General features: G+C 39.0%; 1 protein-coding gene across 6 annotated transcripts in view; it reads left to right on the top strand.

Annotated features, from left to right (window-relative positions):
- The window catches only part of MCTP1 (multiple C2 and transmembrane domain containing 1), a 1,122,980-nt gene that overhangs the window by 651,066 nt on the left and 446,784 nt on the right, over positions 1-25,130 (top strand). For all 6 annotated transcript variants that reach the window (XM_082247658.1, XM_082247657.1, XM_082247659.1 and 3 more), the window contains one exon: positions 410-503. In XM_082247658.1, coding sequence (XP_082103784.1) covers positions 410-503 — 94 coding nt within the window. The remainder of the gene's footprint in view (positions 1-409; positions 504-25,130) is intronic.

Raw genomic sequence — 25,130 nt, 5'->3', positions numbered from 1 at the left:
GGTCCAGGTTTTGTGCCCTTTTAGTCCATCTTTGTAAAGCTCATGACTTATGGATTTTTTTTTTTTTTTTTTTTAGATCCAGAAATGCAGATTCAATGTTCTTTATTTTGTCATCAAATACCTTACCATGTTTCTGTCTGCTTATGCAATTTTCTGTGCTTGGAATATGCTGCTGTTATTGTTACAACTGGCTCTTTTAAAAAATGAAATCATTTTGTACTTTTTTGACCCATGCATTTACAAGTCTCGGACTAACTGTAATAGGTAAAATGTTGCTTTGAGAACACACATATGAAAATAATGATTTTGTCCTCTTTGGTATTGTCTTTCAAATATTATCTATGTTTAAACGATATAATAAAAAAGTACACATTAATAATGCATTTGGCTTTTTTTTTGTTAATTGCAGAGTCTTATGAGATCCTTTAGCAGTTTTAATGATGTGGGCTTCCTTCAAGTGAAAGTCATAAGAGCAGAGGGATTGATGGCAGCTGATGTCACTGGTAAGAAGATCCCGCAGTACAAAATGTCTTGTCACTACATTTACATATATTCTCCAAACAGCTCTTAATTAAAATTTAAAAAGAGTGAACTGTTTTTCTGTGATTCATTTGATGAGACTTATTTGTTACCTTTTACATCTGGGGCACGCAGTGCGCTACAATGACATTCAGAAGATGACAGGCTACCAGGAGTATCTTCTACTGATGCTTATTTAAAGGGTTCTTGGAAGAAGGGGGGAGGGAGGGGGGGGGGGCTTTAATTAAAACCATGTCATGATAATGGAGTTTTTATTGTGTCTAGAGAATAAGAGTTATAATATAATATGTATTGTGAATTTTCCACTTTAAAGCCATTGGCATTGTCTTATTTATTTTACTGATTTTATCTTTTAAAGATATAGTGGTATATTTGATGACAGTATATAGCCAAGCAGATATATCTAATGCCACAGCATATCTATAACTGTGTTTAGACATTGAGACTGATTTACTAAAGGTGGTAAAAATGTTCACACACAAAAGTGATTCACTTCAATTATACAATCGTATGCAGATAAAATGAACAAAAGTTTGTTTTTAACATAATTAGATAATTGAAGTGAATTTTCACTCTTTTTTGTGTGCATAGTCTCAACTCCTTTAGCAAATCAGAATCACTATATTGTGCTGGGCACAACAGAATGATGATGCCATTTTGTGCAAACTTTGGCCCTTGTATCATGCAATTATGTTAATAAAAAAAAAAAAAAAGATGTTATATTCAAAACTACTTTTTAACTGCACAGATGGACAAACTAAAAAAGGAGCAGTGGCCTATAATGAGCCTTTGTAATAACATCCCCCAGCACACACTACCGTCCAAAGTGCGCTTGTTGAGTTTAGCCATAAATGTCCACAGGTGTCAAGAGAACAGCAAAAAAAAAATCAGTTTATAACTGTTGAGATTTGGCATTACCCCCTTATCCCATTTCCTTAGTCGCAGGCCCACAAGTGCCATTATGGTAAATACAGGCCTGCTCGGAAATCATGATAACTTAAGAAAATGTAGAATCATATTTTATGGAAAATGTGAAGTTTATCTTCTTTGTAAGGCCAATTCTCCCCTGCATGCCATAACTGAGAAGCTGGTAATGGGAACAAAAAATATATCTCCTGTAATGTAATGAAGGCTCTCTCTTCTTCTTTCCGTTCTTTGCTTTTTGTAAGCTACACTCTCAATCATGTTGATCTAGTAAAGGTATAGGCTTGTTCAATAAAGGCAGTATAAGTTGTATGTATGGCATGAAAACCGTAGTAGTGAACAGATTTCAGGTTAGGCTAGTCATGTTAAAAGTCTTAATTAGATGTGCAAGTGAAACACTCCCAAGGCTTGTGTGCTTGATCAAATGCAGTGTACTCTCAGGTACATTCAACTAGCATTTGAAATCAGTTTGAAATACTTCTAAGATAATTCAGAGGTTGATGACAGATGCATTTGACCTGCAGTTTAGCTCCTTCTAAACTGCACTAACCTGCTTGAAGCTAGTTTTGCCTTATATTAACCTGAATCAGTGTTTTAATGTAAAAAAAATCTTGTTTGTAGGTTTAGTTTGTGATTCTCTATGTAAATGAGGGCAGCATTTTAGCATTTTTATTCTCTAAAATTACTGCTGACTAAAAGAAAAACCTTTCTCCACGAAAGATTGGTAGCTGGATATCATGTGACTTGGGTTGCCTAGCCAGTCTTATAGCATGTTTATTATTGGGAAAGAGACTTTTTTGGTATGATGAAAAATGCATCATTGCTTTATATGATATGTGAATTGTTATGACGGGTCTACTTGAATTACCGGTAAGAGACAATTTCCTGCAATTAGTAGCATATCTATAATATAATATAAGAAATGAACTGGCGCTGATAAACCACACTACCCCTAGTGGATTACAATAAATGATCCTAGGAAAGTCAAAATTCTCAAACTAGACTCCCTTCTATTCTTATACCAGATTGGCAGCACATAGATCCCCCTCTATTTTTCTAGTAGCATATCTATGTTTCAAAAAAATTACCCCATGCCTCCTAATTTTTTACCTCAGCTAGTCTTTTGCAAATTCATCCTGTCTAGTCATTAACTGACAAGACTATCATGGTAATGTACTAAAAGCAGATAGACTGCACTTTGCAAGTGCAGTTTCACTAGTTTTCCCCAGAGCTTATTGAATATTGTGAAGCTTTACTTTGTAAAGAATACCCAATCAAGTGCAAGAAAAATATAAAAACAGCATTTTGCTTGCACATGATTGGATGATGGACATTAGCAGAGCTTCACCGCATTCACTAATCTGTGGGAAAAATGAGTACAACCATACTTGCAAAGGTAATAATCTGTTTGCCTTTAGTAAATAAACCCCTATGTGTTCTACCACTCTTTATGTGCTTCCCTTCTCTGTCAGTCCCTTTAGTGTCTTTCACTCTAACCATCAGTTAAGTTCTAGTACTTATTATTTACCTTCAGAATATGTGCAGTGTATCCTCCCACTATATCTCTGACTTAATCCACAAATATCCTCCAAAACACTGTCTTGTCAACCGATCTGCTAAACTTCCCATAACCCATAACTTCATCCAGCCCACACTTGTAGAATTCTCTTTAGTGTCTTTCTTTCTTTTTAAGATGCGTAAATATTCTTTCAAAACCCATCTCTTTAAAATTGCTTTTCCATTTTCCTACTATTAGCAATTACCTAGCAGTCGTCTCTCAACATTCACAGCCATTGCCACCCATCTATCTTAGATTGTAAATCTCTTCAGGCATTATTTAATATATTTTAATTTGTTAAGCACTGATAAAGTGTAACTGTAGTACCAAAGCTCCCAACTGTCCCTGATTTGGAACAAAGTCCCTCTGTCCCTCTTTCCTCCTCATTTGTCCCTCTTTTTGGTCTGATCCATATAGTTGGATATGAAATGCACTATTTATCTTTCAAAAAATATTTCCCCTGTGCTACACCTTTCATCCAATTTCTAAATTTCTATAATTGGTAAATTTCAAAAGTCAGTATAGCGAATCGCAGTGGTTAAAAAAAAAAAGCACTTGTGGATTTAACTAATAATTTTTTTGTATAATTATCCTTTAAGGGGGTGTGACTGGGGGTGTGTCTTATGCCTACAAATTTTTGCTAATAGGTGTCCCTCGTTTCTATCTCAAAAAGTTAGTAGGTATGTAGTACTAGAACAAATTATATGCTGAAAACATTGAGGGTGGAGAAGGTAGATACTGCCCCTGTGTTTTTGCTTTTTACTTATAAAAGCCCAGTGGTGAATTATTTCACAATATACTTCAAGGACGGTTCATTGTGTAGTATTTCTGCCAGCAGGAGATGCCTGGCATTATGTCATTCAATCAGTAGATCACCACATGTCAAACCAGCCAGCATAGCAGGAGCGGGGAGGGGGTTACTAGTTAATCCTTTGCAGGATAAATTGAGATTTTCATAAACTTTGATTGGTTTCATTTTCTTTTCTCTAAACCTTGAAATTTTATTATGTATCTTCAGTATGGTAGAAATCACACTAATAAAACTGGAGAAGAAATACATTTCACTAAATATAGTTGTAGAGATATGCAGATTGGTATGATTTTGGGGTTCCTTGCTAAAAGATGTACCCACTCCACATACCTTCAGGCTTTTCCTTGACAATAAATTATCATGTGGTACTTATTTACAATTTCCTCATGTAAATTTCATTTCTTTTATAACCTTGTAGAACATAACAACCTAGAAACAAATAGAGCATGAAATCTGATTGTAATATAGAATAAAGACACAGCAAAAGAAGATATAATGCTGTTTTAACAATTATCTTATGAACATCCCTATTAGCTTATGGTTTAACATTTAGCAGATTCACATTCATTAGCAGGGTGAAATCTAAGTCTTGTTTGACAGCCCACTTAAAAACAGTCTGTTTTGCTGTCTGTGGGCTTTAATTAAGATGTGTTAAGTTCTAGCTCCTTTGCCCCCCACCCGCTGTGTCACAGACTGGCGATCAGACACTTTCAGATGGTCCAGCCCATGACTTTGACCTTCTGAGCAGTACAGTGTTCCCGGGGGAACCGTTCAACTCATGAGTTCTGATTTCACACTTCCAGGATGCCTCGGTTCTTTTAACAATGACAGGGAGACAAAGGCCTTTAGAGCAGGCCGCATGGGGACTTGTTTAAATTGGAAACTAGAGAGGAGTCAAGGAACAAGGTTATGGGCTACAGAACAGCACTTTTAATAAAGAGCTCACAGCTCTGATTCAGTGCAATGGAGTCTGCTACAATTCAATTAATTGAGCCATTTATCTGAATCATCTCACACCCTAATATTTCTCACCAGAAATTCTTGAAAAGTATTGTTTTTTAACATACACTTAGTTTAGATGAGTTAATGTGTAAGTTTGTTAGCTATGCAGTATTTTTTCCAGTTGCAATAAAAAGATATCATTCAAGTGTATTAACTGGCCTGCATTATTTAAAAATATAGCCTCCACCTAGAGAAGAACTATTTTAAAGAAACACTGATAATACAATTTGAAATAATGATATACACATAAATAAAAATCTAGACACACTTTGGTGTCTCTGCTTGTGAAATGGTACAGGAGCTGTCACCTTGAGGACCAAGGTTCTGTTTAGCTAATACAGAAAAGTGTGATGGATGCCTCTGGTGCTGATTTGTTGGGGAAAAATATGACCTTTGGCTATCTATATCTGCATGTGTCTCATAGTCCTGAGACTGTAGCCTAATTCAGCCAAAAAAGGACCACATTGACAATGACTATAAACACTATAAAGAGACTCTGTCATTTTGCTCTTTAACCTTCTTAGCGGTATTCCCGAGCGTGGCTCAGGGTTAAATTTCAGAGCCAAAAGCGGCAACCCCGAGCCACACTCGGGGTACCGCCAGAAGCATCGCTGGATCCTGTAAGCAGGGTCACTTACCTTGTCACCGGGATCCAGCGATGTGTCCCGACGGTGTCTAATGGCGGATCTTCCTCCCGATCCTCTCCGTGACCAAGCTTCCGTCTCCTGCGACGTGACATTCGCAGGGGGGGGAATCGGCGGCAAATTCAAATGTAAAACACACCAAACACACTGATGCAATGCAAAATAAAAAAAAATCACATTAGTTTCCCCCCAGTGCCCTTTCCTGCAGTTTTACGTTTTACTGTACTTTTTATGTATGCATATATATATATATATATATATATATATATATATATATATATACATACACACACCCATATATATATATATATATATATGTATATATATATAGTGACAGGAAGTCAGGAAAATCTGTGAGTGGTGTCACAGACAGAAGATACACTTCTGCTTGGTTTAGACAATTCACCAATTACTATAGGGTGTCGGCTGCAAAGGCAGCAGGAAGGTGTAAAGAAGTTGAAAACCATTCAGCTATTCAGAATGAGGAAATTAAGGCCTCTATAATTTGTCCAGAGGAAGTCCTATTGATTGCTGCCTCCTGACGCTGTGTGAGTAGAGGAGGACAGTCAGATGTGTGCCTCCCGATGCTGTGTGAGCATGGGAGAAGGAAGGCCTCCTGAAGCGATGTGCGCTGAGGAGGGTAAAAAGTGTGAAGACTACTCAAGGTGAGGTCTGGGATTGTTTCTATGTGAAAAGAAATAAATGAACTATTTCTATGTGAAGAGAAAAGGGACATTTGCTGGGTGAAGAGAAAAAACAATGGAATGTGTTCTATGTGAAGAGGGAAGGGACATGTTCAATGTGGAGAGAAAAGGGACATGTTCAATGTGAAGAGAAAAGGGACATGTTCAATGGACATTTGTTGTGTGAAGAGAAAAAAAACATGGACTATTGAGTGTCTGCTGTAGGATCAGCAAAGTCTGCCCAACAGTAGGTTGGGGACAGACTTCCTTAGATAGGTTCCTGTGTGTGAGAAGGTAGCCGCCCACAGTGGCAAGGATTTATTTTGTGTTTTATTTTATTTTGGATGTTTTTGACGCTTGCACTTGTGTGAAGAAAATTGCATGAATAAACCAAACTGTTGTTTGCAACCACTTCTCAGCTATTTCCCTGTGTAACGAACCCCCCCCAATGGGGTCATCCACGCCCGCCACCGAGCTAGTCCCCTCACAATATATATATATATATATATATATATACATATATAATGTGTACAGTTGGTTTGGGCTGATCATTCACAAGAATTACATGCAAAATAATGGTACTGCTTTCAGCACCTAAAATCCGAAAGAATCATACCGCCAGGGAGGTTAAGAGCAAAGTAACAGTCTCATACTAACCTACCCCCCTGGTCACCCATATTCACCTTCATAGCTTTGTTCTGCTAATCTGTTCCTTCAGGAATCAGATCAAGACTCCATGCCGGATGTTGGTGGAGGTTATGGTTTATGATGTCACCCCCTCCCTTTACTTGACAGTGTAAAACATGAAATTGAAAACTCTTTTTAAAGCAGAACTGTGGCCAGGCTATGGACCTTCAAATATTTACATATTTTTAGCAAGCTGTAAACGAGCTTTAAAACAGAGGCTATAATGGGGGCAGAATGTGCAGGAGAGAAGGGTGGAAAGTATAGCAGTGGACGGTATGACATTAAGCTATTGTGTGCAGAGGAGTGTGGAAGATATGATGGGGGCAATATGTGCAGGGGTATTGGAATAGTATGACAATAAGTAGAAAAATTAGTCATTTGATTCACAAATTATAGGCACTGGTCTTCTTATAATTAGCAACAAAAACATTGTAAAATATGGCTGTACATGTAAATGACAGGGTCAGGGAAGTGTGTCTCATGATGCATGGCTTTACAAAGCTGGGTACCTATAAAATAGGAGCATGGAAGCCAAGCTATTCACAAAGAGGGTTTTACAAAGGAGGAACAGAGGTAAAAATCAGAGTTCAGAAATGGCCCCCTAAAACTAAAGCTGGTTATTCTGGGACAGTGGAGGTGGCAAGTTTACAGCAATATTGTGGGTTGTGACAGTGATTTTTTTTTTTTTTTTTTTTTAATACATTTTTATTGATTTTCCAACATTATGCAATATACAAAAACAAAATCGAACACATAAAAATATAAACAAAAACAAACACAAGCATATACAAAAAAAGGGGGAGAGAAAGAGAAAAAAAAAGTAAGGGGAAGTTCCAGTGTATCTTGTTATAAATATTTTAAACCTTTCAAGCATACCCAAACCATTAACTATATCAATCATTGGCGACGGGGAGATAATAGCATGCAATCTTACACTATGTAATTTCCATTGATGTCTTGTGACGGTGATCAGGAGGATATTATAACCAAAACAGGAGTATGTTACTGGAAAAGGGGACAATGGAAGTTAAAAAGGAAAAATATATATATTGAAGTAGGTTATAAGAGCCTGCATCATGAAGTACAGGAACAGCGTTGATGACGCTAGGGATGTGTGGAGTGGTGCAGAGTTTTATTGCTGGGGTAGGTGATTGAAGAGATCATTCTATGGGGGTGATCTCTGGGGAGATACAATAAACAAACTGCAGACTGGTCACTGGTTTAATGGGTTAATGCACATACTTTGCTGGTGTTAAAATGGGGGAGGGGGGGCACCTCTCTGCTGCGTGTCCTGCATCTGCTAGCACTGCCTGTTAAGCTGTTTATTTTTTCTCTGGTGATTCTTAAATTTACTTTTGTAAGGAATTGTCCAATATTTGAACTGTCTGTGGGAGCCTCGAGTGCTGAACCTCCAGACTGTGTGTCTGAACAATGTCGGTGGGTAGAAACACTGTTTAACCACTTTACCGCTAAGTACTGTAATAGTACTGCGGCAAAGTGGCTCGTTCCCGTCTGACGACGTAGACCTACGTCGTCAGACTCCTCCCCTGTAGGAGGCACGCTCCCGCTGTTTTCATTCACAGTGGGAGTCGGGCCAGGGGAGGAGCAGCGGCGATCGCCGCTGCTCTGCCCCGATCGTCGGGGATCTAGTGTGGAGATCCACACAAGCGGGCGGATCTCCTCAGTGACAGGGAGTGACAGATCGGACTGTTCAGCATAGCTGGACATCTGATCTGTCCCTGTCTCACTCAGTCACCTCCCCCCCCACACGTCAGTAAGCACCAGGCATACATTAACCCCTCCCTCTCCAATAAAGTTAACCCCTTCCCTGCCAGTGTCATTTTTACAGTAACAGTGCATATTTATAGCACTGATTACTGTAGTAATGTCACTGGTACCCCCAAAAGTGTCAAAAATGTCAGTCAAGGGTCTGATCTGTCTGCCGCAATGTTGCAGTCCCGCAAAAAAAATCGCAGATCGCCGCCATTGCGCGTTAAAAAAAAAAACACCAAAAATGACAAAAATCTTTCCCTTTGTTAGTAAACGCAATAACTTTTGCGCAAACCAATCAAAATACGCTTATTGTGATTTTTTTTACCAAACATAGGTAGCAGAAAACAAATTGGCCAAAAATTTAAAAAAAATGGTTTTTACATCTTTTTTGGGGGGGAATTTCATATAAAAAAATGTGAAAAATATTGTTATTTTCTCAAAATAAACGCTCTTTTTTTGTTTATAGCGCAAAAAGTAAAAATCGCACAGGTGATTAAATACCACCAAAAAAAGCTCTGTTTGTGGAAAAAAAGGACGTCAATTTAGTTTGGGTATGGCGTCGCACGACCGCGCAATTGTCAGTTAAAGTCGCACAGTGCCGAATCACAAAAAGTGGCCCAGACATAAGACAGCAAAATGCTCTAGTGGTAAAGTGGTTAATATGCAATTTGTGTGTTGGGAGTTACTGGAAGTGGTATTACATTGGGGAAAGACCAATCTGTGTACTGGAAGTAGTATCTCTTCTGGGAAAACCAGTGTATATACTAGAAGTGATATCTTATTGGGGAAAGATCAGCCTGTGTTTGGACATGGTGAATCTTTGGGGAAAGAGCAATCTGCGTGCTGGAGGTGGTATTTTATTTGGGAAAGACCAGTCTATTTACTAGAAGTGGCATCTCATTAGGGAAAGATCAGTCTGTGTCTGGAAGTGGTAAATCATTGGGGAAAGACCAATCTGTGTGCTGGGGGTGGTATATTACTGAGGAAAGACCAATGCATGTGATGGAGGTTGCCTCCTATTGCTAGAGCAATGAGATCCAACCATATACGGTACATTTAAGAATGAAGGCAGAAGTCACCAGTGAAAAACTGAAAATGAAACTTGCATATAATAGTAGGATAAGAAGTATACGCATGCAAAATCTGTAAAATCTAATATAAACTTTGATGTTCACACTACTGAAATGCGATTTTGATATGATTCCGGTGTGACTTTGTAGTGCAGCTCTATTGCGCCTTGGTTGCATGTTGGATGTAGTTTACATATTCTATGGGGCCAAATCCCACTGTAAATTGCATCAAAGTAGTACAAGAACATTCTCCAAAACTGTGCCACATGGAGTCACATTGATGTGAATGGGCACCATTGAAAATAATATGATTTTCCTTGTCATGAGATTCTGTGCGACTCAAGTTGCATCTGAAATTGGACCAGTGTGGATCAGTCCCTAAAGGGGAAGTACAGCCAAATCTTGTTTGAATGTACTTCTCCTGTGAACCACAGGAGTGCACTTAGTTCTGCACTTAGTTCTGCACTCCTGTGTCCAGTTTTTAACAGACAGTGGGTGGAAGCCCACTGTCGGCTGATGTAACAGAGCTGGTCTTGGGACCAACACCCGGCTCAGCCTCTCAGCGACCCACTGAGAGCCTGAGCCGCCCACTCCAGCCCCCTCCACAGCTCAGCACTCCAGTTAGCATGGGGGGCAGGGCAGAGAGCCGGTGACTGACAGTCATGTCACCAGCTCTCTGCTCATGGAGTTTTAAGAACTGAGGTGAGATCGGCGGTGTTTGATCGCTCAGTTCTCAGTGTTAGAGCTGGCGGGGGAACAGATGCATCCAGCTAGGTAAGTATGATTAAAAAAAACAAATTCCATACCCTGGGTGGCTAAACGTAAAAATGCATATAAAAACAAAAGAAAAGGCCTTCACAAAATACAAGACAGAGGGGTCATTGTCAGCATTCCAACATTACAAAGAATGCAATAAAAATGTAAGCGCGCAATCAAGGAAGCTAAGATAGAACACGAAAGTCACATAGCGAAAAAGAGTAAAAAAATTCCAAGAAATTCTTTTAGTATATAAATAGTAAGAAAGTGAAGCCAGAACATATTGGCCCCATGAAGGATGATGAAGGGAATTTGGCAACAAAGGACAGAAAGAAGGCAAAGGTTCTGAATAAATTCTTCTCATCGGTCTTCACAAAAGAAATAGGGGGATACATTAACCTAGACTGTTATGTTAATGTTAATAACATGTCACAGGAAGCATGGTTAACAGAAGAAAGACTCAGAAATAGCCTTGAAAAACTTAACATATTTAAGTCACGGGGACCAGATGGCTTACACCTGAGGGTCCTTAAGGAACTCAGCCAGGTAATAGCCAGACCATTGTTCCTAATTTTTATGGACAGTCTACTGACGAGAATGGTACCAGCTGATTGGAGAAAAGCCAAAGTGGCACCAATATTTAAAAAAGGCCAGGGAACTTCAGGCCAGTTAGCCTAACGTCAACAGTCTGCAATCTATTGGGGGGGGGGGGGGCTGATAAGGAATTATATACAAGATTTTAGTAATAAAAACGGTCTCATTAGTAGTAATCAGCACAGATTCATGAAGAATCGTTCTTGTCAGACCAATCTATTAACTTTCTATGATGAAGTGAGATGCAATCTAGATAAAGGAAGGCCTGTAAATGTGGTGTATCTGGATTTTGCAAAGGCATTTCATACAGTTCCCCACAAACCTTTACCATACAAACTAAGGTACATAGGTATGGATCATAGGGTGAGTACCTGGATTGAAAACTGGCTTCAGGGGCAAGTCCAAAGGGTGGTGATAAATGGTGAGTACTCAGAATGGTCTGGTGTAGAAAGTGGGGTCCCCCATCCTGTTTAATTTATTCATAAACGATATAAAGAATGGGATAAACATCTCAATCTCAGTATTTGCGGACAAATCTAAGTTAAGCAGGGCAATAACTTCTACGAAGGATGTGGAAACCTTACAAGAAGACCTGAACAAAATAATGGCGTGGGCAACTACATGACAAATGAGATTTAATGTTGAAAAATGTAAAGTAATGCATTTTGGTGCCAAAAATATGAACGCAAGTTACTCACTAGAGGGTGAACCTCTGGGGGAAATCTAGCATTGAAAAAGGACCTGGGGGTCCTAGTAGATGATAAGCTCAGCAATGGCATGCAATGCCAAGCTGCTGCAAGCAAAGCGAACAGAATACTGGCATGTATTAAAAAGGGGATTCACTCCAGTGATAAAAATGATAATTCCCCCATGCTACAAGACTCTGGTTCAGCCAGATCTTGAGTATGCTGTCCAGTTCTGGGCACCGGTCCTCAGGAAGGATGTGCGGGAACTGGAGAGAGTCCAGTGAAGGGCAACAAAGCTAATAAAGAGACTGGAGGACTTCAGCTATGAGGAAAGACTATAAACATTAAACTTGTTCTCTCTGGAGAGGAGAAGCTTGAGAGGGGATATGATATCACTGTACAAATACCGTACTGGCGACCCTAGCATAGGGAACAAACTTTTCAGTGAAAGACCATTTAAAAAGACACGCAGCCATTCACTAAAATTAGAAAAGAAGTGGTTTAACCTTAAACTGCGTAAAGGGTTCTTTACTGTCAGAGCAGTAAGGATGTGGAATTCTCTTCCACAAGCAGTGGTATCAGCAGGGAGCATCGATAGCTTAAAAAAACGATTAAATGGGCACCTTAACGACCATAACATACAGGGGTGTACAATGTACTGTTGACATATACACACACACGCTCATCATAGGTTGAACTGGATGGACTGGTGTCTTTTTTCACCTCACTAACTATGTAACTTCTTTTTTTTTATGTATTTTCCTGCAGTTTCCAGGCAATCTCTCTCTCTTGTTTCTTATCATTGCTTTGTTGGCAGAGTTTACCTTGCCAGTGTTTAATTGGTAGGCGTTATGTCATCTAGGACCTGTGGTTGGTCAGAGGCCTGTTGGAGACTGCTGTTAAGGACAGGTATTTAAGTGAGGTTATAATAGTTCAGTGATAACAGTTACCTGTAACTGGCACAGATATTGCACATGATGAAATACGTTTGTGCTTTACTAATCCAGTAAACCTGTGGTTTGCCCATTCCAACATGAATGCCTTCTGATTCTTTACTGCAGGGGTCTCCAAACTTTTGAAACAAAGGGCCAGTTTACTGCCCCTCAGACTTTAGAGGGGCCGTAAAGTGGCCAGTGAGAGTAGGAAATGCGTTCAGCCCCCCCCCCCCCATCTTTGGTATCAATGGAAAGAATAGTGCCTGTTTGTTGGTATCAGTTAGAGGAATTGCCTCTTATCATTGGTGTCTCTGGGAGGAATTGCCCCTCATCATTGGTGCCAGTGGGAGGAATTGCCATTTGCCATTAATGCCAGTGGGAGGAATAGTCCCTCATTATTGGTGTCAGTGGGGGCAATAGTGCCCCATCATCGGTGTCGGCAGGAGGAATTGTTCCCCATCATTGGTGTCAGTGGAAGAAATAGTGCCCCATTATTGGTGTCAGTGGAAGGAATAGTGTCCTATCATTGGTGTCAGTGGGGGAAAAGTGTCCCATCATTGGTGTCAGTAGGAGGAATAGTGTCCCATCATTGGTTATAGTAGGAGGAAAAGTGTCCCATCTTTGGTGTTAGTTGGAGAAATAGTGTCCCATCATTGGTGTCAGTGGGAGGAATAGTTTCCCATCATTGGTGTCAGTGGGAGGAATAGTTTCCCATCATTGGTGTCAGTAGGAGGAATAGCGTCCCTTCATTGGTGTCAGTGGGAGGAATAGCTTTCCATGGTGTCAGTGGGAGGAATGGTGTCCCATCATTGGTGTCAGTGGGAGGAATAGTGTTCCATCATTGGTGCAAGTGTGAGGAATAGTGCCCCATCATTGGTGTAAGTGGGAGGAATAGTGTCCCATCATTGGTATCAATGGGAGGAATAGTTCCCTATCATTAGGGTCAGTGGGAGGAATAGTGCCCCATCACTGGTGTCAGTGGAAAGAATAGTGCCCCAAGGGCCAGATAAAGGCAAGCAAAAGGCCAAATCTGGCCTGCGGGCCACTGCTTTACTGGGTGAGTCCTCCATTGAATAGTTTAATGTAGTCGTTTGATGCCTACATTTCTTATTAGCTATAAGTTAATATAAACTGGAACAATGTTTCTTAAACTATGGTTCGTAACCCAAACTGGGTCATGAACTTATTTGAGATGGGTCACAACCGAGCTGTGTAGTTTAGCTTGTCCAGGTGAGAATTTTGGTGGATTAGTGGTGGGTGATGTAGCACACTGGTTATGTTTGAAAACACAAACACATATGGTGACCGTGAGCATGTGCAAGACAGGGGATGCAGGGAATAACTCAGACAAGGTCTGATGCTGATGTACAGAGATTGGAGAGGCTGATACCAAGTCATATTCAGGCAATCATAATATATCTCAAACAAACAAAATATTTCCCGGCCCACTTACATCTACCCTAAAAAAGTAAAACCCATAATGAAACTGTCTAACAATTTGCATTAAAAAAACAGCGGATTTAGCTGAACATATAATCCTATTATATCTGCCTTGTGTTCTGTTTTTTTTTTTATTTTTTTTTATTTAGCATATAAAAAACACAAGATTTAACCCATATTTTTGCATCGTAGCTTAAATTATTTTATGTAAAACAAAATAAAATAGTACTGTTCCGATTGATTTCCATCATGCCATACCTCGGTACCTGCTACATTTCATGTCTGGGCTAACAAGAGCATGTTGCTAATGCTGCATCATTGTCTCATTTGTTACTCAGCACCTTTTCATCTTCTCAGCTGCTGCAGGTCAGAGCTACAGTATTTAATCAGTGCACAAATGTAAAATATGCCAGTCAAACTCGCATATGCTGAATAGCTGAAGCAGGAAATATGAACTGCAACATAATGTAGCTATACAAAATATTTAGAGATTGACCCAGCTATCCTCTTGCTTTAGCACACCTTTAAAGAAAAAAAAAATACATTAGTTGTCTGAGATGTGTTGGTATAAAACAATTTAGGAATGTGTTTTTAGTAAAATGTTTCTGTAAAAATTACAAATATAGCATACGAATTGAGATTACAAATATAGCACTTTCAGTCTTACAGGTTTATACTCATACATCTAAAAGCCCAATTCCAACAGTTTTAGTTTTAGTTTTGGGTGAAAATGCGGTGAGAGTCTGTATTGGCTTTTATTTCTGTTTGTGTCCCTGTTGGGGAAAGTTCCTCTTATTTTGGAAACCTCTCATCGGGACAGGAAGGGGGGGGGGGGGAGCATGGACAGATGGGGAACATTAGGGAAATTGGAAGGATCTAAAAGTCCTTGAGAAATAATGTACTGAATAGGAGTTAAAACTGAAGGGTGCTTTAAGGCAGTGGTCCTCAACTCTGGTCCTCGGGGCCCACTAACAGGCCAGGTTTGCAAGATAACTAAATTACACACAGGTGATCTCAATTGCTGCTCAGTGATTGCAGTATTCTAGTCTGCATCTCCCCAAGGTAATACTTAAAATCTGGCCTGTTAGTGGGCCCAGAGGACCGGAGTTGAGGACCACTGCTTTAAGGTGTCTAAAAAATTGTAGGCATAAACAAAATGTGGGTTTGATTTAAGGTACACATTATCTAAACAGTGTCAGTTTTACCTGTATTCAGTTAAGACATAACCCCATTCTTCTCCAGCATCATATCCAAATCAGCATCAGCAAGAGAATCACCACTAGCAGCACATTCTGTCACCTTCATCAAATCTGCATTTACCCGAGTGTGACAAAGTGTCACCCCAGTAGCTATTAGCAACCATGATCTGTAAGGTAGCAGAAGTTATCTCATCAGGGTCCATGGTATACAGCATCTTCCCTCCTCACTTGTTGGCATGTAAATAGTCAATCCTGAGTAGTGATGTAAATATCTCCAAATCAGGAGTGATGTAAAAAGACTCCACTTGGAAGTCATATATATAGACCCCTCAAAAAACACCCCCAAGTAAATATAGATCACCCCCCGCTACAGAAGCCATGTTAAAAAAAAACACACACATACACCAGTAGCATATAAGCAGCCCTTCCTCCTCCTCTTTAAGCAAACCAGTACCATTGCAAATGTACATTTTCCTCACAAGTAGCCAAGTAAATAGATCCTTCAAGACACACAAGCAGCCAAATAGTCAGCAACCATGTAAATATACTTCTCACAGACACCAGCAGCTATGAAAGATGACCACACTAACATACACTAGGCATGTAAATTATTGATCCTTGCTGAACCATATCCATGTAAACAGACTCCTTACACTGACAACCATGTAAATATGAATTCTATTTATCAGCGCCCATGTAAGCAGGGTCCCCCTAATTCACAGATGTCTCTAAAAACTTTAAAAACTTGCATTGTCACTTCAGCGTTGTGTTGTACCTGTTGTAGCAGCAGGTGTCAGCAACAGATGGTATTTGGTCCGGCCTGGACCGGAGAATAAGGTAAGGTTAGTGATGGAAGTTCTGGCAGGATAGCATGTTGTTGCCACTTGGCAGAAGAGCATGGTGCTGCGACTTGGATCACCATAAAACATCTGGAACCAAATTTCCAGTTTTTAAATAGACTAATGATAAGTACAGGTTGAACAATGGGACATGTGTACTAGGAACTAATCATAAGCAGGTTACCTCAGATGTTTTATTTGAAAGCTTCTCAGAGAACTATAAATTACCAGTGCGCCAGGACTCAAGTTCTCAACAAACAAAATAATTGTGCTATATGTGGAATAAGCTAGGCTATGTGACTACAAACTTTTGCAGGGTGTCTAAAGAGGGTAAATGTCTTGTCGAGGACAGTGAGAATGACCACGTCTGCCTGCCATTGATCATGCCAGGAGCATTGTACTGTTTACCTTAATATAAGTTGTAAAATCTCTGTGCTGTGCGCAATAATTTCCCCATAGGACAGCCATAAATGTCCCAATCCTTGTATCAAATTAGGGTAGATGTTGTATTTTTCTTTTAAAATTATAACACAATTGTGTAGTGCTGCACCTTTTCATAACTACATATATCACCATATATCATCATAAATATATCAGTTGCCAACATCCACAAAAACTATAATAATAAGCAAAACAACAGAAAGGTTCAAATGGTAAATTTAAAATAGTCCAGTGATTTTAAGTGAAAAAAAAAAGAAAACACCAAGTGTCTTCACTACTTCTTTATGCTTCTGGGCACCTCCACTACTAGGTGCAAAACCTGTTCAATTTAATTAAATAAAAAACACACTCTTCTCTATACTCCCAGTGCTGTTGCTCCAGGATTTATTTAGCACCAACAACATATGATCATAAAAAACAAAGCATGATCATAAAATCCCCCATATGCTCATCACATGAAATATAAAGGCACAGACATAGTGTACTCTGTTTTAAAGGCTTATTCAAATCCCTCCCAATAGAATACACTCACATGCAATCAATCGGCAAAGAGCTAAACAGTAACTGTCATCAGTCAGCTCACCACCGTGTGGCAGCAAGATAGCGGTGTGATGCCACGGACTCGGCTCCTCCCTCCTAAACACCTTGTGCCACGTGATTGAGGTTCCTCAGTAGACATTATTTAGTGTTTTATCTGGCAGCACACAGTCTTTTATGGCGTTTTGAAAAATCACATAAGAATTGCGCTGAGTGTGATTGGGATTACTGTATTGGATTTTTCTAGGTCACTTGTGATAGATGGGCAGAGGTCTCATCGAGTAAGATGAGAGGGGAGCCATCAGCTGGCTTTTAAATGTACTGCCTTGAAACCACCCTGATTTCCTTGCTATATTTAGCTGATGGATGTTAGTGATGCACGAATGGTTCAAAACACATTCAAAACCCATTCTCTTTTTTCTATAGAAAAATAAATAATTGTCTCTTTATGTACAATAACAAACAATTGCAACAAAGATAATTTCTTATAATTGCCTCCTTGAGAAGCCCTACATTTCCCGATCATTGTCCTCTTATTTCAATTGATGCCTAAATCAACAAGTGCATCTTTTGCAGAGATTGGACCTTGCGACCCTTATACAATAAAAGGAACTAAAGTAGTTTAGGTCCACCTCAGGTGTCATCAACATGCCAAAGAAAAGCAACGTTTCTTCAAGTACAAGCATAGTGTTGAATGTGCAATGAAGTAAAAATAAAGAAAAGTTTTTCTAAGCTACCTGCTGTCATCAGAGGTTAATTACTAGGACTTAGAAAACAGCAAGATATTTAGGAAAGAGAATGTGATGGATGGAACCTTTGCGATGACCTCTACATGACTGAATCTTAATGTCCATGGTCATTGCTTTTGCTGTTTGATTCACTCACACATTTTAAACTGGCTTTGGGCTGGCTATATACAGACTGATTTTTTTGTAATGCAACCAGTGTTACATAAAAAATGACTCTTTTTGTTTTTATTTGACTTGGCCCAAGTAGCTAGATAACCCTAACTGTAACATTTCAATTTGCTCAAAGTTCTCTTTATAGATTATCTTGCTTGACAGGTCATTTTCATTACTTTTTAAGTCTATTTCTTTTCCATGTTGTCTATTTATTTTCCATGTTATCTCTTGAATCCTGTATTACCCCTGCAATCTTTCCCTCACCCCCCTTTCCTTTATACACCCTTTCATCCTACCCCCAATACTCCCTTCCCTAACCCTACTAGGTGCATTTATTGTGCCAGTATGTTGTAAATGTGAGGCTGACACCACTTGATTATAATCTGTCTATTAATTATAGCTCTAAAAGCTGGTTGTCCTTTGAAAGATAATTTTGTACTTTGTAAAATTACCTCTCGAATACGTATACTTTATACTTAATCTTTTACTTTAAAAAAACAATTAAAACTAAAGTGTATTTAAAGCCGAAAACTTTATTTTCGTTTTTTAAAGAGTAGTGAGGCATTAGCACCCCATCTATTTTTTACTGCTGTCTGTGTCCCCATTAGGGAGACACACTCCTTCCTATTTGTCCTGTCGAGTAACCAAAAATTTGAGTTGCCACCAGAACAGGAATAGACAAGACACCTGTACCGGTGATGACAACTGACTAAAAGTAGATTTCCCCCAGGCTGGAGAGATTTTTTATCTCACTTACTATTGTCTTCACAGAAAAGGAAATGAGGGAAAATCTCCCCAAAGGGACTACAGCTGGCCAAACACTAGAAGATTTTTGGACGAATGTTTGTAGAAACATTGTACAAAAATTCTCAGTAAACTAGATGAATATTGTCCAAAAGTACCTCAAAATTTTGCTTGCTTTTAATATTTGATTTTGAAATGAATGAACCTTCCCCGAGAGAAAGTCAAATTCATCGTTAGACATTTGCTCAAAAACAATTGTCCTTCTTGCTTCTTCAGATTTTCTCATCATTGTGCTCAAAATCAGATGCTGATTTTACCCTACTAACAATTAGAAAATCAATAAAGCATTCTGAAAATAAAACATTTTGAATAAAGTTCCACTAGAGAATGTCCAGAGAAGAGAAGTGGAATAATGTGACAAGGGTTTTCAAAATTCCCTACTCTTCCCAAAGTGAATAAAAAATGTTTTGATTTTAGGTCCTTGACTATATTTACATTTTCTCTTTCTCCAAAAGGCTTGCTATCACACACTGATTTACCATAGTAATGGATACATTATTTGGCCATTTGGTAATAATTACATTTCCTATAGAAAAAAAATCTGTAGGTTGAGGTAGAAGGGGTAATGATATACTCTGCAGAGAAGTGGTCAGGAGGTACACAGATGCTAAAGGCAGGCTTTCTAAAGACACAGATTTCTGCATAAACCAGAAGTACAGTTCAAAATTCAACCACTTAGGACATTGTTAGATATACTGTATGATTGTGGTGAGACATGGGTAGTCTGCTACCTAGTCATTTTATATTATAAAAGCATGCATGATCCACAGTACTACATATATACAGTAAGATCTTATAATCCTATTATATCACATTTGGGTCTGTGTTATGCACTCCTGGAGTTTACAGTTTCAGTCACAGACATAGGGGTTCCCTATATAGATGCTGATATGTATCAGCAGCTTTTTCTTTTCCTAAAACGGTACATTTAGCATTCAAGAGTATAAGCTTAGTTCTGAATAATATCAATATGTCTTGCAGTTATGCCTTTGCCTGAATGTAACTATTTTAGGGAGTCTGGAACATTAAAAACTGTCTTTGGTGACAATTTGAGTGCGCCAGCCCAAAACATGGGAAATGATGAAGAAATGGATATTCCAAAGGATATAACAGGTAACAGGGTCTCCGCCTTTTATGTATACCAAAAAACATTTTTACAATTCACCAGCAAAAAGAGTAAAGTGTTTGTCAATTTTCAAAATATAATAGCAATCAATAACAAGCAGTCACCGGATTAGAGCTTGATACGCAGATTCATCAGATGTCAAACGATCTAAATTATATTTAAAAATTCTACGTAAAAAATATTTTTATGTTTTTTCTTTTTATATCAAAATAAACTTTGAAGTTCAATAAGCTCTAAAGCACATTAGAAACAAACAAATCACTATAATAAGCATAAAGAACGAATTAAAACTTCATCTAACAACTGAAACGCCAGTGTGCCATTGTTCTGGGACCATAAGAATCAATAATAAATTGTTCTAGAGCACCAAATGTCAGTGTGCCACTCTTGTGGCATAAGAAATGGTCATGTGAGATGGGAAAGCAGCAAACTATGTGATCATTTACGTATGGAACAAAGAGAGATGCATCACATTGGTGCTACACTAAGCAATGTACAAAATAACCTTTAAAATAATTGACATTTAACCTATACTGAATGTCAACTAATTCTTGTGGCTTAATAAACTCGTTCATGTTATTTTGCTAATCCTTCACTATATCAACAACGATTTATTGTGTGTATCAGGGGGGCTTCCCAGTGAGGCTTGCCTTGCTGTTGCCTAAATTTAGCTTGTCTTAAAGCTGAAGTTTAATCTGTTTATATTTTGTCTTCTCTGGTTCTTCATTTGCTCTCTATCAATATGCTAATGAAAACTTTTATTAGACTCTAACTCTTTTTAATACATACCCTATTTTAGACCTAGTGCATCATTGTTGGGTCTCTGTGCTCCTCTAGCCAATGCAAGCAGATTATGGCTGGCGGAAGGGGCCAGCAGCATGCTGTACATGACTTCCTGAGAACATTGCATTGCCTTGCCTTGCCTCAGTACTTCTCTCAAAAGTCCTCAGCCCTGAGGCAAACTGTGGGCTGACTCTAGGAAGGATTTATGTAAATACAAAAATGCCATGGTAGGTGTCAGTCTGGAGGAGTGGGCATTCCTAGGGAAGTTGCATTTGCATGCAGGCAGCTCTTGGTAACACCCACATTTGATGCTGTGCGAATATAACTGAAAGCACTGAAATCCAATTAATGGAAACACCAGTAATTCAAGCCATTCCTAAATGTTCCCTGTTCCTTTATCCCTGGCTGTTGTTGGGTGCCCACCCAAAAGCATGCCCCTACTCTACAAGAAAATGTAATGGGAATAAACAGACCACAAACCTATGCTGTCACAAAGGTTTAAAAGCAATTGAATCCAATGACTCAGATACACAGCATAGCATCCCACTTGTCATCCACCCAGCCAATGCATTTCACCCAAATAAAGAACTTAATCATGAAGAGCTGGCATTCCTAGACAGCCCAAGGTAACACCCACTTTGGATGCTGAGTCTACCTATCCAAAATAAATTATATCCAATGAAATAAAGGGGTTATAGCTGAGGAGGAAGGAGCTAGATGACACAGATGATGTCCTGCAGCAAGGAAATGAGGTGAGCTCTGTCTGATTTTCTGGATTTTATAAGGCAAATTGTGAGAAGCTCAGTGTTCAATACATTTTTGTACAGGGGAGGAATGTACAATGGATATAAAAAGTCTACACACCCCTGTTATAATGTCATGTTTCTGTGATGTAATGATGTAAAAAAAATGAGACAAAGATAAATCATATCACAACTTTTTCCACCTTTAACTCAATTAAAAAAAAACTGAAATCTTTTTATTTTTTTTTTGGGGGGGGGGGGGGATAAAAATAATAAAATAAAATAATGTGCATAAGTGTGCACACCCTCTTATAACTGGGGATGTAGCTATGTTCAGAATAAAGCAATCACATTCAAACTCATGTTAAATAGGAGTCAGTACACACCTGCCATCAGTTAAAGTGCCTCTGATTAACCCCAAATAAAGTTCAGCTGTTCTAGTAGGTCTTTCCTAACATTTTCTTAGTTGCATCCTACAGCAAAAGCCATGGTCCGCAGAGAGCTTCCAAAGCATCAGAGGGATCTCATTGTTAAAAGGTATCAGTCAGGAAAAGGGTACAAAAGAGCTTCCAAAGCATTAGATATACCATGAAACACAGTGAAGACAGTCATCATCCAGTGGAGAAAATTTGGCACAACAGTGACATTACCAATAACTGGACATCCCTCCAAAATTGATGAAAAGATGATAAGAAAACTCTTCAGGGAGGCTGCTAAGAGGCCCACAGCAACATTGAAGGAGCTGCAGGAATACCTGGCAAGTACTGGCTGTGTGGTACATGTGACAACAATCTCCTGTATGTTTCATATGTCTGGGCTAAGGGGAAGAGTGGCAAGATGGAAGCCTTTTCTTATGAAGAAAAATATCCAGCCTGACTAAATTTTGCAAAAACACATGAAATCTCCCAAAAGCATGTGGGAAAATGTGTTATGGCCTGATGAAACCAAGGTTGAACTTTTTGGCCATAATTCCAAAAGACATGTTTGGTGCAAAAACAACACTGAGCATCACCAAAAGAACACCATACCCACAGTGAAGCATGGGGATGACAGCATCATGCTTTGGGGCTGTTTTTCTTCGGCTGGAACAGGGGCCTTAGTCATGGTAGAGGGAATTATGAACAGTTCCAAATATCAGTTCAATATTGGCACAAAACCTTTAGGAAGTAAAGCAGAGGTAGGGTGCTACTACCCGATCTTTAATGGAGAATGAATACATTTTGAAGATTTTAAAGAGCAAGCCAAGAGTTGTGAATTATCTTTCCTCACAAAATCTTCAGGCTTTTGCTAGAAAGCTGAACGTGAAGAGGAACTTCATCTTTCAGCATGACAACGACCCAAAGCATACATCCATATTGACAAAGGAATGGCTTCATCAGAAGAAGATTAAAGTTTTGGAATGGCCTGGCCACAGCCCAGACCTGAATCTGATTTAAAATCAGTGGGGTGATCTGAAGAGGGCTGTGCACAGGAGATGCCCTCACAATCTCACAGATTTGGAGTGTTTTTTGCAAAGAAGAGTGGGCAAATATTGCCAAGTCAAGATGTGCCATGCTGATAGACTCATACCTAAAACGACTGAATGATGTAATAGAAACAAAAGGTGCTTCAACAAAGTATTCGTTTAAGGGTACACTTATGCAACCATATTATTTTGGTTGTTTATTTTTACTTCCCTCCACCTAAAAGATTTCACTTTGTTGGTCAACTGAGTTATGCAGTTTATAGGTCACATTAAAGGTGGAAAAAGTTCTAAAATTAATTATCTTCGTCTCATCTTTTTTTACATCACAGAAACCTGACATTTTAATAGTGTGTAGACTTTTTATATACTCTGTACAACTGTGCAAGACTGTAGGTGAGGCTGGAGTTCAGCTCCAAAACAAACCTTTCTGCTGGAAGAAAGATTAGTACAGGTTTGCAGACATGAGTTTATATTATTTAGATATTTTAATTTATCAAATGTATTGACTTTTAAAATACCTTGTAAATAAATCTCATCTGTACTATAAATGCTATATTTACACCATAGAGGTAATGGAAGCAGTTTTAGTAGTCATTTAAAATATAGTTGAAGAGACTGACCTATCCTAACTAGGTCTTCTATCTGTATGAAATCATTCCTCTCATAGATCTCAGATCACTATCAGAATCAAAGCGGTGAGCACTCCCTAATGCTTTTATTTTTACATAGATTTCATTGATGTGATGTTGCAAATACAACCAAGCTCTGTTAAGTGGCAATGACTGTAAACACGTGACAGCTGATAAGCCTTAATAAGTGAGGCTTGGCAAGTGTTAAGATGTTCCCTGCTATTGAAGATGTGATATGTTAGATAATGAGGTTAAGAAAGAAGAGGCAAATTCACCAGAAGGGAGAAAACCTAGGTCTCAAAGTCATGGAAAATAGAGATAACTATGTTCATCTTAGGTTAGAAGTGAAGATTCTAAGAGCATTAATGATAAAGAGCAGAAGAGCGCAATTAGTGAGATAGAATGGAGACATGCTGGGAGAAGATTAATTAGGATAATTTTTGTACTAAGCTTTTCAGTACAGCTGAAAAATGAGAGACCCCCTGAACCCTATTTTATTTCTGATGGTTTATGCGCCGCTTCAAGCTGAGGACCTGCTATACTTGGATCATAATGTGTTTGCATCATAAATAATATACATAATTATATGTGCAAAACTGATGGCAGAATTACTAGACTTGCTCGAAAAATGTAACCCAACAGAATTAATGTGTAGCTGCATAGTTTAGAGCCAATTCTTTTAGGAGAGCTGGCATTTGATGGCATTTCTATATAACCATCCTTTATTCAATAGTCTGTTCTCTCAAAGGTACCCCCTTTAAAATCCTTCAGCCTACCACTCCTTTGAGAATACTCTCAAAAGAACAGAAGCTCATAGGACCTTTAAAGTGAATAGGGTGGATAGAATTTTCAACTTGGTTAGAATGATTAACCCCCAAATTTGCCAAGGTTTAAAGGGAACTACAGGCAGTAGGCTTATGTAATAACAAAGTTAATGCAGTCCTAGCCATCCTGCAAAATAATCTGGAAACATTCTGTCCACTACATAATTTGGGAAAGCTAAAGTTTTATTTCCTGTTTAATTTGGAGAAGGAGTGAACATAAAGTAGCTTGCCCTTTACCCACCATGCTGAGATGCAGGAGCAGGCCCCTTCAACTCCATTTTCACAACTCTCCGAGTTCCCAGACATATGTTTCTCAGCTTCTTTCCTTCAGCAACCCAGATAGCTGAGGAGACAGGGGTAGCTGAGCAAATTAATCTGCAGCCAGGTGGGCAGCCCTCCACTGTCAGAACCAGAGTTTGGGTAGCTGGGCAGGAGCCATTCAGTATGCAGTTTCTTTTGAAAACCCAGCTACTGTAAGGGGCCCTTTCATGATGCTGCCAGAGCACACTATTTACAGTGGAAAGGCCCTTTGTCCTTGGGCCTTGGATTATTTCAGTTGTCCACCTGTGTTATCAGTAGGGAAGAGTAGGGAGAGGATCTGAACTTTAAAGTCGTTCAACAGCAATTTCTCACGTCAAACGCCCCATAATGCATGAACCGTCATTGGCAAAGGTCATGCACAGTAAAGTTAAAGCCCACACACTATAAGAGGCTGCCTTCCCAGCAACCTTTTTG

Source organism: Pelophylax lessonae (genome assembly GCF_965119305.1).
Source record: "Pelophylax lessonae genome assembly, chromosome: 1".
Classification (NCBI taxonomy): domain Eukaryota; kingdom Metazoa; phylum Chordata; class Amphibia; order Anura; family Ranidae; genus Pelophylax; species Pelophylax lessonae.
This window is presented reverse-complemented; position numbering and strand designations above follow the sequence as displayed.